The sequence below is a fragment of the Elgaria multicarinata genome, chromosome 22, assembly GCF_023053635.1.
Source record: "Elgaria multicarinata webbii isolate HBS135686 ecotype San Diego chromosome 22, rElgMul1.1.pri, whole genome shotgun sequence".
Lineage (NCBI taxonomy): Eukaryota > Metazoa > Chordata > Lepidosauria > Squamata > Anguidae > Elgaria > Elgaria multicarinata.
The window spans coordinates 8,930,089-8,945,487 of NC_086192.1; the positions used below are offsets into that span (position 1 = coordinate 8,930,089).

General features: G+C 46.1%; 1 protein-coding gene across 2 annotated transcripts in view; it reads left to right on the top strand.

The window, feature by feature from the left end:
- Positions 1-15,399, top strand: part of PPM1D (protein phosphatase, Mg2+/Mn2+ dependent 1D) — a 43,799-nt gene that overhangs the window by 6,726 nt on the left and 21,674 nt on the right. For both annotated transcript variants that reach the window (XM_063146549.1, XM_063146548.1), the window contains exons 2-3: positions 2,397-2,625; positions 10,825-10,949. In XM_063146549.1, the coding sequence (XP_063002619.1) occupies positions 2,397-2,625; positions 10,825-10,949 (354 nt within the window). The remainder of the gene's footprint in view (positions 1-2,396; positions 2,626-10,824; positions 10,950-15,399) is intronic.

The following is a 15,399-nucleotide window of genomic DNA, read 5'->3' on the forward strand; positions in this document are numbered from 1 at the left end:
CTCTCTCCCACCATCTCAGGTCCCCTGCCTGCTCTACCGGTAGAATTGGCCTGCAGCTGTTGCAGCAGCCAAACAGGCCTGGATTGAATTAGCGGCTGGAGAGGAAATGGCCAAAATGTATATTTCAAGCGCAGGCTTTTGATAGAGAATGTGACATGGCTTCCAAAGCTCCGGTTTCCGTCCTTAACGGTTCTGTGGTGCAGATCCGGATTATGGTGTGCCATTTCAGGGGAGCATGGGTTTATTTTTCTGCCCCCTCCCCTGCTAGCTCCAGTGTGATGGCAACCCTCTGCAAACTACCCCCCTCCCCTGTGAAACACCCCCTCCAACATGGCTGCCTCCCCCGTGGGTTTATCTGGAGGCAGCAGCAGGTTGGAAACCGCCGCTTTGAATTCCCCACAATCCCCCCCCCCCCACAAAGCTCCTGATGTAGCGTCTGCTCCAGGAGCATTGTGGGGAATTAAACTGGCCGCCTTCACCGGGCGGCTTTCATTTTAATTCTCTTGCAGTGACGTGGCAAGATGCGGTTAATCTAACACGGATGCGAAAGCATTCAGATGCTTCTTCTTCGTCACCATGCAGGAGGCGTGTGTGAGGTTTAGCGTCATGTGTGAACCAGCCCTGTGTGAATAATATTTGATGGTGGTACCTAAATATGGAGTGTAAAAGCAGTTTTCTCAAGGCCTCCGTGTTGGACGTCGACTCTGTCTTAATGGTACCCTCGAATCTGTTCAGTGTGGGTCCTGAGTGCGTCGGGCCCCAGGTTTAAGACAGACTCACAGGATGGCCAATGGTCAGGAATGTTGGGAGTTGTAGTCCAGAATATCTGGAGGGCACCAGGTTTGGGGATGATGGTAGAAAGGAAAGAGGAACTATTAAAATGAGTTCCCTTGCTGTTCTTTGATGTTCCGGAGTCCAATTATAATTTCAGTGTGACGGGCACATCCCGAGTACATCCCTGGGACTGGCGTCAAGAAAGAATCCTTGTCTCTCTGATGTGCATCCCTTAATGACTTCCTGTCACCTGGTTGTCTGCCTGTTGAATTGCTCCTTCCACTTTCCGCAGGAGAATGGTTGTACAAGTATGCTTTTCCTGCCTTAGGGCAGTTTTCCCTACCTGGTGCTCTCCAGATGTTTTGGATTCCGACTCCCATCACCCCCAGGAATGTGGGGAGTAGTCTTTTATTTTATTTTAAAAATTGATTGTATATTAGCTCCTCGTGGGCACCTTTATGGCTGGAGAGTGGGATAAGAACTGTAAGTAAAGAAATAAGAAATCAAAGCAGGATATATATTGATATGTATCTTGATGACTGTTGATTCTCCTTGCGGGAGTTGTTATGGGCACTATCATACTGAGCTCCTGTACAGCCAAAATTTAGCACCACAACGTGCTGGGAACAACGTGGATAACGCAGATGACCGGAATGACATCTTGGCGAAGGAGGCAGCAGAGACAGACTGGCATAAACGAGGGCAAAATGTGGAACTATATTTGGGGAAAGCAGATCGTGAAACTGCGGTGGTGGTGGGGGGAACCCAAACCTGGGAAGGGTCTTTAGGGGTGGATATTGGGAGCTGGGGCGTAAAGGAGATGGCTTATTTATTTACTTATTAAGACATTTGTATCCCGCCCTATATCACAAGGCTGTCAGGGCGGCATACAGATAAAATCATACAACCAATATAGAACAATAAATATTCACAGCCAAAAACAAATTAAACCATTAATAAGCTAAAACCAGTATAGAATTTTAAAATAGTAAAACCAATTAAAACTATGTACAGGCTTGGTGAATTTAACCATCAAAGGCTTTGTTAAAAGCCCGTGTCTTGACCTGGTGCCGACGTGAAGCCCGTGCCGGCTCCAGTTGGGCCTCCCTTGTCATTCTTGTTTTGCCTGTTCCTGCGTCCCTTCTCGCTCCCACGACCCCTCCGCGACTGCCGACTCCTTGGGGCAGAGACCTGTCTTCTTGCTTACACAGCTCTTTGCAAAGGGCGAGATACATTGTGTGTTGTATTTTTCATGCATGCTTTTATGCTGTTTGTTTTATACGTTGAATGGTTTTAATTTTTGTGAACCGCCCAGAGAGCTTCGGCTACTGGGCGGTATAAAAGTGCAATAAATAAATAAATAAATAAATAAATTCACTGATGCTGCTGTTATTTTCAAGGAAACAAACGCATCCTCTCTTGAATGTGCAGTCCAGCGACATCTGGAGTGCCACAGGTTCCCGAACCCTGAAACTTCCCTAACCTGGTCGCTTGGAGATAATTCTGTCTCGCCCTAGGCGCACGGATATCTGTGACTCTGATTTACGTTGCGTCCGTGACAAAAGACCGCTTGTAGCGCCTCTCTAAGCCAACGTTCACTTTGTCGTCTTTCCCCTTTGCAGCCGAGTGGCCAAAGACTATGACCGGCCTCCCGAGCACGTCGGGGACGACCGCCAGCGTGGTCATAATCCGGGGCTCCAAGATGTACGTGGCTCACGTGGGCGACTCGGGTGTGGTGCTTGGAGTCCAAGATGACCCCAAAGACGACTTTGTCCGGGCCGTGGAGGTGACGCAGGACCACAAACCCGAACTCCCGAAGGAGAGGCAACGCATTGAAGGCCTTGGGGGCAGGTAACCGTCTCGGCTTATTAACCCTTGGCCTCCCAGGAGGAGGTGTTTTCACAGTGTTGCTGCAATATCAGACTACGTCTCCCATCTAGTCAGTATTGTCTTCTCTGAGCTGCAGTGTCCCTTGGGGTCTCAGGTAGAGAGGGTTTTTTGCAGTTGCTTGCTCCCTGATTATTTTAACTGCAGATTCCAAGGACTGGACCCGGGTGTTAGGTACTTAGCAGAGTTTAACTAAACGCATATCAGCCTTCGACCCTTTGCTCGACGACAGAGTGCCCTCTCACAAGAAATACCCACAGGCGTGGAGTTTCTCCAGTAAAAGCGTTTACTGAGGCATATCAACATGCCAACACATAATCTTCCATCGACCAGCAGCAACGAGAAAAATAACCGTTCAATATGTACAACTATATATACATTCAGAAACTAGATGATGACACTACTGCATCAGTCAATTATTCAATTAGGGACGAGGGGGGAACGTCTCCCCTTATCTTTAACCTTTACAGTTTCATCGTTTAACTAGCAACACCTGCTGTGATACTGAAACGCGGACTCTATGCCAAGTGCAGTTTTATTCAGGGCTTATCTTTCTGTAGATAAATTTTCTGCCCTGACACTGGGTTCCCAGGGTTAAAACCGCAACAAACACCGCTAAAACCGGGCAACAAAAAACCCTCAAAAAACTATAAAGGGCATCGTCTCTCGTATCAATCTCCCTGTGTGCTGAGCTTTACATCTGAGGGTCTTCTCCAGATGTGTCTGCTGTCCAAAGGGAAATTCACCTGGTGCCTATTTTGCTATTTTGTGTGTGCCTGTCGACACCCCCCCTCAACTTTCCAGCTTTAGGCAACGCTAAAGTTTTTAAGGGCACGATCCTATGTGTGTTTAGACAGAAAAAAAAAGTCCTACAACTTCCAGCATTTCCCAGCCAGCCAGTTCAGTTGTGGGACTTTTTTTTCCTGTCTAAATATGCATAGGATCGTGCCCTAACTCTTTTTCAAGATGATGCGAGGTTTTAATCCTTGTGTTGTGATATTGTATTGTTTTATCTGTTTTGTTATACTCGGTTGTACGTTGCTCTGGGAATGGTAATTGGCCACTGTAGAGTGGGATATAAACTTTTAGAAATATAGGAAATAAGTGTTTAAAGGACATGGCTTGCCTGGCTGGAATTGCAGCATAGATCTCTTCTATGATCTTGCCAGACGATCATAAAAGGAACAACACTCTTCGGTTGTATGGCACTAGCATCTGATATTGAGCAATGGTGCAGACACAAAGGCTCAATTTAGACCACATGTTTCTCAATGTTGGTTTTAGAACTCCATGGTGGAGTTTTTACATCACCGTTGAGAAATGTGTTATCTGGTAGGAAAACTCCAGCTCACAGTGGATGGTTGTTGTTTTTTTGGAAAACACTCCAAATTGAAAATCCACGCTGTGCAGAGGAGTGTTCCTGCACAATGGCGTGTTGTGTGGAGGATTCCGTGGAGTTCCCTGTTGTGTTGAGTTGACTTTCTCCACTGGCTACAGAGTTCCCTGGCAAGAGCAGCAAAAGGAGTGAGTGCCGCTCTAGGAGAGTTGCCGGGATTGGTTTTTTTTTTTGGCTGATGGGATACCATCAGGAGGACCGGGGGAAGGAGAGAGGGCGGAGGAACTGTCAATCAAACATTGCAGTGGATTTTACTCAACTCCACGGTAGCCCATGGTCACACAATGGTGAAGTTAGAACATGTTGTGTGGGGAGTACTCTGTAGGAACGCAACGTTTGAATGGAATTTTCACACTGTGTTGACTAACGTGTTGTTTGAACTTGGCCAAACTCTGGTTCCTTGCAAGTCATAGCATTTAATTCATGACCTACCTTTCTTTCTGTCTGTCTGTCTGTCTTTCTTTCTTTCTTTCTTTCTGACACTGACATTTAATTCATGACCTATCTACCTTCCTTCCTTCCTTCCTTCCTTTCTTTCTGACACTGGCCCCAGACATGGTCACTTTGGCATGGTTGCCAACCCTGGCCAATGCCAACCAGTCAGGGTTTCCATCCCCACCAGAGTTTCAAGTGGATTTGTAAGCCTTCTTCAGGCTAGTATTAACCTTTCTTTCTGTTGCTGCCACTAGATGTGTTCTAGTGTCACTTTGGCACAGATGCCAACTGTGGCAAGTTCCAACCAATCAGGGTTTCTGTCCTGATCAGAATTTGAAGTGGGTTTGTAATCCTAGGTCAACCTTTCCCTGTGACGTGTTTTTTTAAAAAAAATGTTGAGGGTTTTATTATTGTTAGTAGTAGTGTTGTGGGGCCTTTAATCATGCAATCTGAAGATTCCCTTACAATCTGAAGTGGTATAGCCCAGACATAACTTGTGAGAACTTGGCCCGTACCTACGCTGTTGATCCAGTTAAATAATGACACCAGCTCTGTAGAGCATCTGTATTCATGACCTCCATAAACAACAGCCCTGTAAGATAGGTCAGTATTATTAACCTCAGGTGAAGGGGAAGGAACGAGCAGGAGCCTTTCTTCTGGGAGGAGAGACTCAGCAATTTTGGCAGCTGTGTGGTACCTTACCCAGAAGGGAGAGTAATAATAAGAAGGGTTTTTATACCATCTCAAGAAAAGCAGTGACATCACTGCTCACAAGCACCGGAAGTGATGCTATTGTTGTGGGAGAAAGACGTAACAAAAGAGAGTATGTTTGAGAAGATGGCTGTACTTGCCAGAAACATCCCTTCAACAAAAGATGACCCTACACCCAATGACTGTCTTAAGGTGTCCAGGCTAGAGTTTAACAATAGGAACATATTAGCAGGTATATTACCAGTTATCACTCCTGCTATTCAGCTTTCATATTTTGTTCAATTTTACCCCCACCTTTGCTTCTGGGCCATGCATTTTGGGAGGTCTATTAGAAAATGGATTACTTGACCTAGCCTTCTGTGATTGCTCTCAGTCCCTTTCCTGTGCTTCAAGATGGAGTCAGTACCATTCATTCATAAGAGAGCTGCTTTGTAACAAAGCCCTGCTGAACTGAATAGAGCTTATTTCTGAACAAACCTGCATAGGATTGTAATGTGAATAGATCTTAGATGCTTTTCTCAGAAAAGCCTAGCTATCCTAAAACAAAAATTAAAATATACAAAATGCTGCTTTTGCTTTTTGTTGTTCTTCTATTATTATTATTATTATTATTATTATTATTATTATTATTATTATTATTTCCAATTTTTAGATGCTTTTCTCAGAAAAGACTCTAGCCATCTTACAACAAAAATTAAAACATACAAAAATCTTACATTTTTAAAAAAATGTTATTACCGTATTTCTTCGATTCTAAGACGCCATCGATTGTAAGACGCACACTAATTTCAGTACCACCAACAGAAAAAAAAGCTTTGATTCTAAGAAATAATAAACGCACCTGCGATTCGAAGACGCACCCCATTTTTAGAGATGTTTATATGGGGAAAAAAGTGCGTCTTAGAATCGAAGAAATACGGTATTTCTATTATCATCATCAGTTTCTTAGATTATTATTATTATTATTATTTATTTATTTATATAGCACCATCAATGTACATGGTGCTGTACAGAGTAAAACAGTAAATAGCAAGACCCTGCCGCATAGGCTTACAATCTAATAAAATCATAATAAAACAATAAGGAAGGGAAGAGAATGCAAACAGGCACAGGGTAGGGTAAACAGGCACAGGGTAGGGTAGAACTAACAGTATAAAGTCTGCACAACATCAAGTTTTAAAAGCTTTAGGAAAAAGAAAGGTTTTTAGCTGAGCTTTAAAAGCTGCGATTGAACTTGTAGTTCTCAAATGTTCTGGAAGAGCGTTCCAGGCGTAAGGGGCAGCAAAAGAAAATGGACGAAGCCGAGCAAGGGAAGTAGAGGCCCTTGGGCAGGCGATGCCTTTCTGAGAAAAGATTCAGTCTGTACTTCCCTTGCTCGGCTTCGTCCATTTTCTTCTGCTGCCCCTTACACCTGGAACACTCTTCCAGAACATTTGAGAACTACAAGTTCAATCGCAGCTTTTAAAGCTCAGCTAAAAACCTTTCTTTTTCCTAAAGCTTTTAAAACTTGATTTTGCTCTGACTTTATACTGTTAGTTTTACCCTACCCTGTACCTGTTTTCTTTCTCTTCCCCTCCTTATTGTTTTATTATGATTTTATTAGAATGTCAGCCTATGCGGCAGGGTCTTGCTATTTACTGTTTTACTCTGTACAGCACCATGTACATTGATGGTGCTATATAAATAATAAATAAAATAATAATAATAATAAAAATCAAACAGACAAAACTATTATTATTATTATTGTTGTTGTTCTTGTTTGGTCATGCTGCCACGTTACAAAAATCTTTGGAAACGTAACCGGAGTGTTGAGTCCGCCCGTAATCTTCCTCTCTACTAGTTCGATCGGTGCTTGGTGGGTTTTTTGCCCCCATCGTAGGGCTGGGGAGGAATATTAACAGCAGCCAACCAGACCCCGTCAGCTGCCGTGCCCCTGTTGCGAAACAAACCTCCGGGCCTTGAAAGTTGGCACCGCTTCAGAGGAGCCCTGTGCGATTTTTGGCTCGTGAGCGCCAGCAGCATACGGATGCCACCGTTTCCCCCCCCCCCCCTCTCTTTCTTCCTCTGTGTTGTCGAGTCTCTCCGAAGCAGAGAGACCCAGAGGTTTTCTCGCTGACATCACCAGGCCCCCGTGGACTTGTTAACCTCCAGTTATTGGAACAGGTAGCAGGTGGAGGCGAAACCGTTTGCTTTGCTCGGGGTGGCAAATCTCAGACAATGTGACTTCTCTTATCTGTTCCTCTGGCCAGTGAATGTTGACTTTCTTTGACATTTTAGGGACGGTCTTTGCGGGCAGAGATGTGCGCTGCCGCTTGAGCTATGAGGCCTTTCCTTTATTATTCATCACTGTTATCATACAGTCAGAACTGCAACAAAATGTTGCAGCATATACTTTTCAATGCTCCTCTTCAGAGTTCCACCTGTCTAGTCACGCCTTCCTCCAGGATGCTAGAAACTGTAACCGGTTCATAGGACATTCCACTTTCCCCCTTGTTCCCCCTAGCCGCCCGCCCCCTGATTTTTCTTTTCTGATGATGCTTAGAAAAGCAAATTCTGGAGATCAGTGAACATACAGTTTTCTTTGGGCTGTTTTTAATTTTTGTGGGGAGGAAGTTCTGTCCCTTTGGGGGGTTGTTTTTATGTGCATGTGAAAGACAGAAAGATTAACAACTGAGTGTTTTAAAAATATATATATTTTGAGCTAAAGATTTTGGCTTCCTCCCCAGGTCAGTAGCTGTGCATATAGTAACAGCATGTTCAGGGGATATTTCTCGAAACAACAGGGTTCCCCTGAACCTGATGTTTCCCCCTGTTTCTTCTCAGGCTCCAATCCTATCAGCACGGCGGTACTGTGTCTGCCGCTAGAAGGAATTGACGTTCCTTTGGTATTTTGCAGGATCTACCCAGTTCACAAAGTGTTCATCGGTCTTGTAAACCCAGCCCGAAGATCGTTGCAGGGCCCGGTTGTTCCGGATCTCGGCCGTGCTCAGCTCCTTTTCCCTGCAGGATTAGTCACTCGTTGGCACCTGCTGACGGCTGTGTGAGGTTTTCTTCCTTGGCCTCCAAACCCGTCTTGCTGCTCAGACAAGAGCAGGTGCTAAAACTTTAAAGGTGCAGCTTTAAAACCCATCCTCTTTGCTTGAGGATAGATGACGTCTATCTTTCTGCCTCTCTCTCTCTTCTTAATTCTGCTTCCCGCTGTTGCTGGGAGAAACTCTCAGATACCTAGGTTGCGTTTAAATATTTCAGTTTTTTTAGGTCGAGGGGAGCGAAATCCTCGCCTCAGCTTTTGGTGAGCGCCCAAGGCAATGCTTTAAGCTCCCCCGCGGCCCTGTTAGCGATTTGTTGTTGCTTTTATGGCAGCTGCCGCCTCAAGGGAACAGACATTTCGTTTTGCGCTGCCTTTGGGGTTGTTCTTCATGAGGTTGGGAAGGAAATCTGTTCAGAATGGCCGCCCGGAATAGCCGCCCCGGGCCGTCTCCAGGCCCGTGTCTGAGGCGGTTCGTGTCACGGGAGGAGGAGAGGCCGAGGCAACGTCATTAACGCGGGAAGCTTTTATAGGGGGCGGCCGGCATTATCACATGACCTCTCCTGGCCTATTGGTGCCAAGGAGCTTCCTCATTGGTCTGATTGGCTTCCCTGTAGTAACATCCTTTCCCCTCGCACAGGCCGAATTCCCGCCTGACTTCCTTCAAGCTTTAGGCTTAAAGCCAGGCCCCGGGTCAAAAGCGCTTCTACAAGCCTTTTCTTTCGAAACTTTTGTCAACTTTGTTTTCATTTGTTTCTTCATTCATTCATTCAAATTATGAGTCGCCGTATAGTCGAAGCTCCCGGTCCGACATAGATAATAAAACAAATGCATAGATAATAAATCTTACGTAAGCCGCCCAGAGAGCTTCGGCTGTGGGGCGGTATACAAATGCAATTAAAATAAATCATCAAATCAGTGATAAAAACACATTTACAGCGGTGAGGTGGGCTGTCGCCGGTGACGCCATCTTTGCTTCTTCCTGGCGGACGCCATTCCCCGTCCCCTGCTCCGAAATCACCTCAGAGCGATGCTATGTGATAACATCATTCCCGGAGGATTTCTGTGAGGGAAATATTTATTTATTTATTGCATTTCTATACCGCCCAATAGCTGAAGCTCTCTGGGCGGTTCATAAAATTAAGACAATTCAAAGTATAAAACAACAGTCTAAAATCATAATATAAAATACAATATAAAAGCAATATGTCCTGCTGTAAAGAGATGTTTTTGTTGCTGGTTAAGTCCCTCTTGAAATCCCCCTAATTTTGCCATTTGCCATTGTGCTATAAACCAGTTCATCCGACTCAAGTCCCTGGGTTGTTTAGAGCAGTGGTCTTCAAGTGGTGGGTCGTGTCCCCAAAAGTGGGTTGCGAGATCAGTCCGGATGGGTCGTGGCAAAGCTGTTTCTGCCATGTTGGGCAACTATGAAAGTGGGTCCCATGTCGCAGGTTGGGTGTCCTCAGGTCTGGGCCAGTTGAAGAGCACTGGCTTAGGGTGACGTCTGAACCTGGAACTCTGGCTTGTCTCTCCCCTGACAAGACACAGTTGGAATGGGTGGGTGTGATTTAGCAGCAGTGACTTGTACACTGGCTTATTTGTGGTAACCCACGGTTTGAGATTTCCACAGTCATTGCCTACCCATTCTCAAACCCATCGTCAGAAACATGAGGACTAGAAACGTGATCATTAAAACAAACGAACAAAGCGGAAATTGGGATTCAGAGGAAGCTCAATTCAGCACCTCTGCTATCCCATTTTGTGGGTATTTTGCACTCTCATAGAACCATGACCTGCGTGCAGTTCTGGCTCTGAAGGCTGTTGTGCTTATTTGATGTAATTTTACTTTTCTTAGGAGGAGGGGGGGAAAGCTAGAAAGGACACCAACTCCATTCTCTGTTCCCAGACCTCTGGAAGCCTTGCTGAGTGCACCATTGCTCTGAAGATTCACAAGGCACTACACCAGCCTTCCTCAACCTGGGGCGCTCCAGATGTGTTGGACTACAACTCCCAGAATGCCGCTGGCTGGGGCATTCTGGGAGATGCAGTCCAACACATCTGGAGCACCCCAGGTTGAGGAAGGCTGCACTGCACGCACATTTTAAGGCTTTGTCTTCAGAACATTAAGGGCTAGAAACATTATTTTTTTAATTTAAAAAGCTGAGATGCCCAGAATTCTAAAGTCCAACATTTCAGCAGCACAGTTGGGCAATCCTGCGATACTCACAGCCCCGAAGGCTGTGAACATATTCCAACAACGCTAATTAAAAATTACAGAAACAGAACTGAATTCCCTTTGCCTCTATCTGTCTACTCTCCCTTGATGATTTCCTCTGTGTTGAAGTTTGCATTGTAAACTCCTCTGGGCAGGGATCAGTGTGTGGGTGTTACTTTCTAAAGTCCTCTGCCCATTGACGGCACCATGGTTATTATGGGGTGTTCTCCACAACAGGAAGCCATGTTACAAATCTGTTTTAATAAATTGAGGTACTAGTAAATATCCATTTCGTTTTAACTGACTTCTTGGTTTTCCTCTTTCTTTTCCTTCCGTTTTGATTTCCCTCGTCCTTCCTTACCTCTCCGGTGGTTTTAGTGTGATCAATAAGTCTGGCGTGAACCGAGTTGTGTGGAAACGGCCTCGCCTGACCCATAACGGCCCCGTGCGGCGAAGCACCGTTATTGATCAGATCCCGTTCTTAGCAGTGGCTCGTGCCCTCGGTAAGTAGTCTTAGTTATGTGTTCCTTGATTACATTTCTGTACCCGATTGGCCAGACAAAGCAGACGATATCGGTAGCGGAGATTTAACTTGGCTGCAAGGACTGATGTCGGCAAGGTTATCTTTTGGGGGAAAAGGGAGGAACACATGCATTCCGCAGTTGCTGGGGGACATGGGTAGGAGGGTGCTGTTGCACCATGTCCTCTGGGAAGAATTTACTTCAGGCAGCGAAAACTAGATTAACAGCGGTTACCCAGAGGACCGTCTCTGCTGCTGCTCCCAGACTGGAATGGCCTGCCGGGAGACATCCGCCAACTCAATAGTTTTTCTGAATATAAAGAATCAATAAAGAGTGATCTCTTCCGGCAGGCCTACCCAGTCGAATTTTAAGATCTCCGGCTGGCTGTTATTTTAATCATGTATTAGATTTTAGATGTTTTAATCAGTTTTATGTATTTTATAATGTTTTGTATTCTGTGTTGTTCCCTGCCTCAATCCAGAGGGAGAGGTGGGTAATATTATTATTATTATTATTTATTTATTTATTTATTTATTTATATAGCACCATCAATGTACATGGTGCTGTACAGAGTAAAACAGTAAATAGCAAGACCCTGCCGCATAGGCTTACATTCTAATAAAATCATAGTAAAACAATAAGGAGGGGAAGAGAATGCAAACAGGCACAGGGTAGGGTAAACAGGCACTGGGTAGGGTAAAACTAACAGTATAAAGTCAGAACAAAATCAAGTTTTAAAAGCTTTAGGAAAAAGAAAGGTTTTTAGCTGAGCTTTAAAAGCTGCGGTTGAACTTGTAGTTCTCAAATGTTCTGGAAGAGCGTTCCAGGTGTAAGGGGCAGCAGAAGAAAGTGGACGAAGCCGAGCAAGGGAAGGAGAGGGCCTTGGGCAGGCGAGAAACATGGCATCAGAGGAGCGAAGAGCACGAGCGGGGCAATAGTGTGAGATGAGAGAGGAGAGATAGGAAGGAGCAAGACAGTGAAAAGCTTTGAAGATCAACAGGAGAAGTTTATATTGGATTCGGAAGCCAATGAAGAGATTTCAGAAGTGGAGTGACATGGTCAGAGCGACGAGCCAAGAAGATGATCTTAGCAGCAGAGTGGTGGACAGAAACCAACGGACTGATGTGAGAAGAAGGAAGGCCAGTGAGAAGAAGGTTGCAGTAGTCCAACCGAGAAATAACCAATGCATGAACAAGAGTCTCGGCAGAAGAGACAGACAAAAATGATCGAATCCTGGCAATATTATACAGGAAAAAACGACAGGATTTAGCTAATGCCTCGATATGAGGAATAAAGGAGAGCGAGGAATCTCTCTTGATGATGATGATGATGATGTCCTGCTTTGTTGGTCCCTGGCCGATGGCTGGTTGGCCACTGCGAACAGAGTGCTGGACTAGATGGACCCTGGGTCTGATCCTGCACGGCACTACTTATGTTCTTATATTCTTAAGGAGCCAACTGAGCACTGGCGCTGTTGATGTTGCGCAATTGTAAACCAATGCTTGCTCTACATCAGTAGTGCGTGCTTGTGTGCCAGGTTTTCCGAGAAACTCGCCGTGCCAGCAAGCGCTTTTGATGTTGCGCAAGCGTTGGTTTGCGCTAGTGCGTTGCCAATACCTCTGGCGCACGGATGCTGTTGAGTCCTCCTCCCCTATGGCTCTACGCTTTGTGGGAGTAAGCGCTTCGCTTCGCTCACAGGCGCTGTAGTAAGGAAGAATGGGAGACCACGGTTAAACCCATTCTGCTTTTGGAAGACAAGTGCTAACCATAGTTTCCCTGATCCAGACATGGGGATGAACCGTGGATTGGACTAAGTTGTGAGCCAGTGGTAAAGTTGTGCGTTCAGAGAAGCGAAGGGAGGGCGTGATGATCGTCTGAGTTGAGTCCCTGTGTCCAAACAAAGAGGATTGTGGGAACACCTCTCTGTTCGATGCCCTTGGCCTTTAAGGTCTGAAGTGAACCGCCCAGAGAGCTCCGGCTATTGGGCGGTATAGAAATGTAATTAATAAGTAAATAAATTAAATAAATGGTCTTAGATGGCTTACCCCAACTTGGTCCCCTCTCAATGTATTGGACTGCCACACCAATCATTCTCAGGGATAATGGTCATTGCAATCCAACATGTCGGATGACAGGGCGAGTCTGGTCTAAGACCTTTTTACACAGGCTTTTTAATGTAGCTGGTTTTATATTGCTGTTTTAACTTTTTAATGTTTTAAATTTATGCTTGTTATATTTTATGGTTTTTAATTGTGCGCTGCCCAGAGAGCTTCGGCTGATGGGCAGTATAAAAATGTAATAAAAATAAATAAATAAATAAATAAGAAAGACGTGGTCTTCTTACGGTCCAAGGCAGGGCCTCATTGGGGGTGGCACCACAGCTCTGGAATACTCTCACACCCTCTCCGTGCTGCCTATTCGTTACCCATTTAAAAATGCTCCTTTTTTCAATAGGCTTTCAACGTTTAATTTTTATTAACGCACAGCTACTGCTGGTTTTTACGCTGCCGCTTTTGCTTTTAATTGTTCTTGTTGTTATTTTTTTTTCTTTCCCCAAAAAACAGTGACCACACAAAAACCTGCCTTTTGGACTTTCTGCTGTCATGAAGCCTCTCTGAGCGAGTGTGCTCTGTGAGCAGAAAAGCCGGGTGTGAATAATATTATATGGATAAGATCCGGCAACATTGACTGGGATCCTGTTCTCGCTCCCACTGCTAAGAGAGTGTAGCTCTACTTACGGATGCTTCTAACGGGGAACAGGGGGAGGTGGCTTCCCCCAATTTCCCTCTCCTCTCTACACTTGTGGTGTCCCTGAAAATCTGTTCTGGACAGCTGGGGGAACCTCTGGACCAGTAGAAGGTAGAAATCGGTGAAAATTGCCTCCCTCCTTCTACCGGTGGCGGATGGGATCTCTTGATCAATCCCAGCCCATTCCATAAATGGAAAGGCTCCTTCCCAGATGCCTAGTTAGGATCCAAGCCATGGTTTGCATCCGAACCCCAGGATCTGTGCCTCTCCGCTCTTTGGTTTCTTTTCTCTCGTTTCCCCGGGCTGCGTTACCGTTTGGCAACCTTTGAGTGCCTGCCGGGTCTCTCTGGAACGGCAAATTGACTGGTCTTGAGTGTGCTGCTCTTGCGGTGCGGCTGAGTGCCAAAGGGGAGGAAGGCCAGCTGTTCCACCCCTGCCATTTCTGGGGCTCAGGTGGCAAACAGGCTTTCGCTGTCTCCATTGGGGAAAAAGGCGCCGCGCTCCGCTTGTGGGTGGCAAACTGCCCCTGTGCATGACGTGTCGCTACCCTCTAAGCTGTTCGGTTGTCATCTTGGCTTCAGGCTATATTGGCTGAGTCCCAGGATTGCTGCTGTCGTTGGCGCTCCGTCCTAAATAGCAAGGAAGAGTGTACAATCCAGACACAGCCCAGTCTGTGCTGAGGGCGGGCAGCCGCCTCGTCTGCCCTCAGAGGATAAAAGGCTCCCTAGCCCTGCTGTGCACTGACTGGCAGCAGGATTTCAGAATGGGGTCTTTCATGACCCCTAAGTGGAGAGGCCGAGGAGCCAAGCTGGGAGCTCCTGCGTGTGAAGCTAATGGCTTCTGGCTTGGATCGCAAAGCATTGTATGATAAGTAAGGCCCCGTTCAGAAGACACCTTAAACCACGGCCTTAACCACGGTGGTTAAGCCAGAAAGCCAGGCCGTGTTCCGAAGACACCTTAAACCACAGCTTTAACCGTGGTGACTAAGGCCTTATTCACCGTGGTTAAAGCCGTGGTTTAAGGTGTCTTCTGAACGGGGCCTAAATGAAATAGCGTGAAGACTGGATAGGTTCTCTCCCGCCTCACCATTTGATAAGGCCAAGGGATGTTGATGAAGGTGATAGAAAATTCCTGTAGGAAATCCCAACGTAAAATGGGTGTTGACCACACTGGAGGTGCACGCCCACCCCGGTCTACAGTCTTCCATTTTGCTTGTCATGCACTTTCCAGGCCTCGCCGGTGCCGTGGTGGATGTGAAACTCCTCTTTTCCCATGCGCGTTACATGCTCGTTCCCTCCTCCCCCCTCCCCGATGAGTTCAGTTTCCCCCACTTCCTCCTCAGAAGTGTTGCACATTATCTTCCTCCCAGGGTGCCCGGAGTAATATTGCAGGCTTGTGTTCCTGCCCACGGGAGATCGTTTTAATAGGCGGTGCGGGGAGGCGATGGGAGGGAAGCCTGAAATGGCAAAGGCGGGCCTGAACTGTGCATGGTTTGGGAACACCATTGTCAGAAGAGCGCACCATGAAAAAAATGGCTTCCCCCTGGTGCCTATTGTAAGGAAATGAAAGCCAGATGGACACTAGCAGATGGTTAGTGTTTTAATTATACACTTTGTCGAGTTAAGTTAACCCTTCCCTCCTCTCTGGTTTGCCGTGGGATCGGGAAACGCCGGGCCGCCGTTAT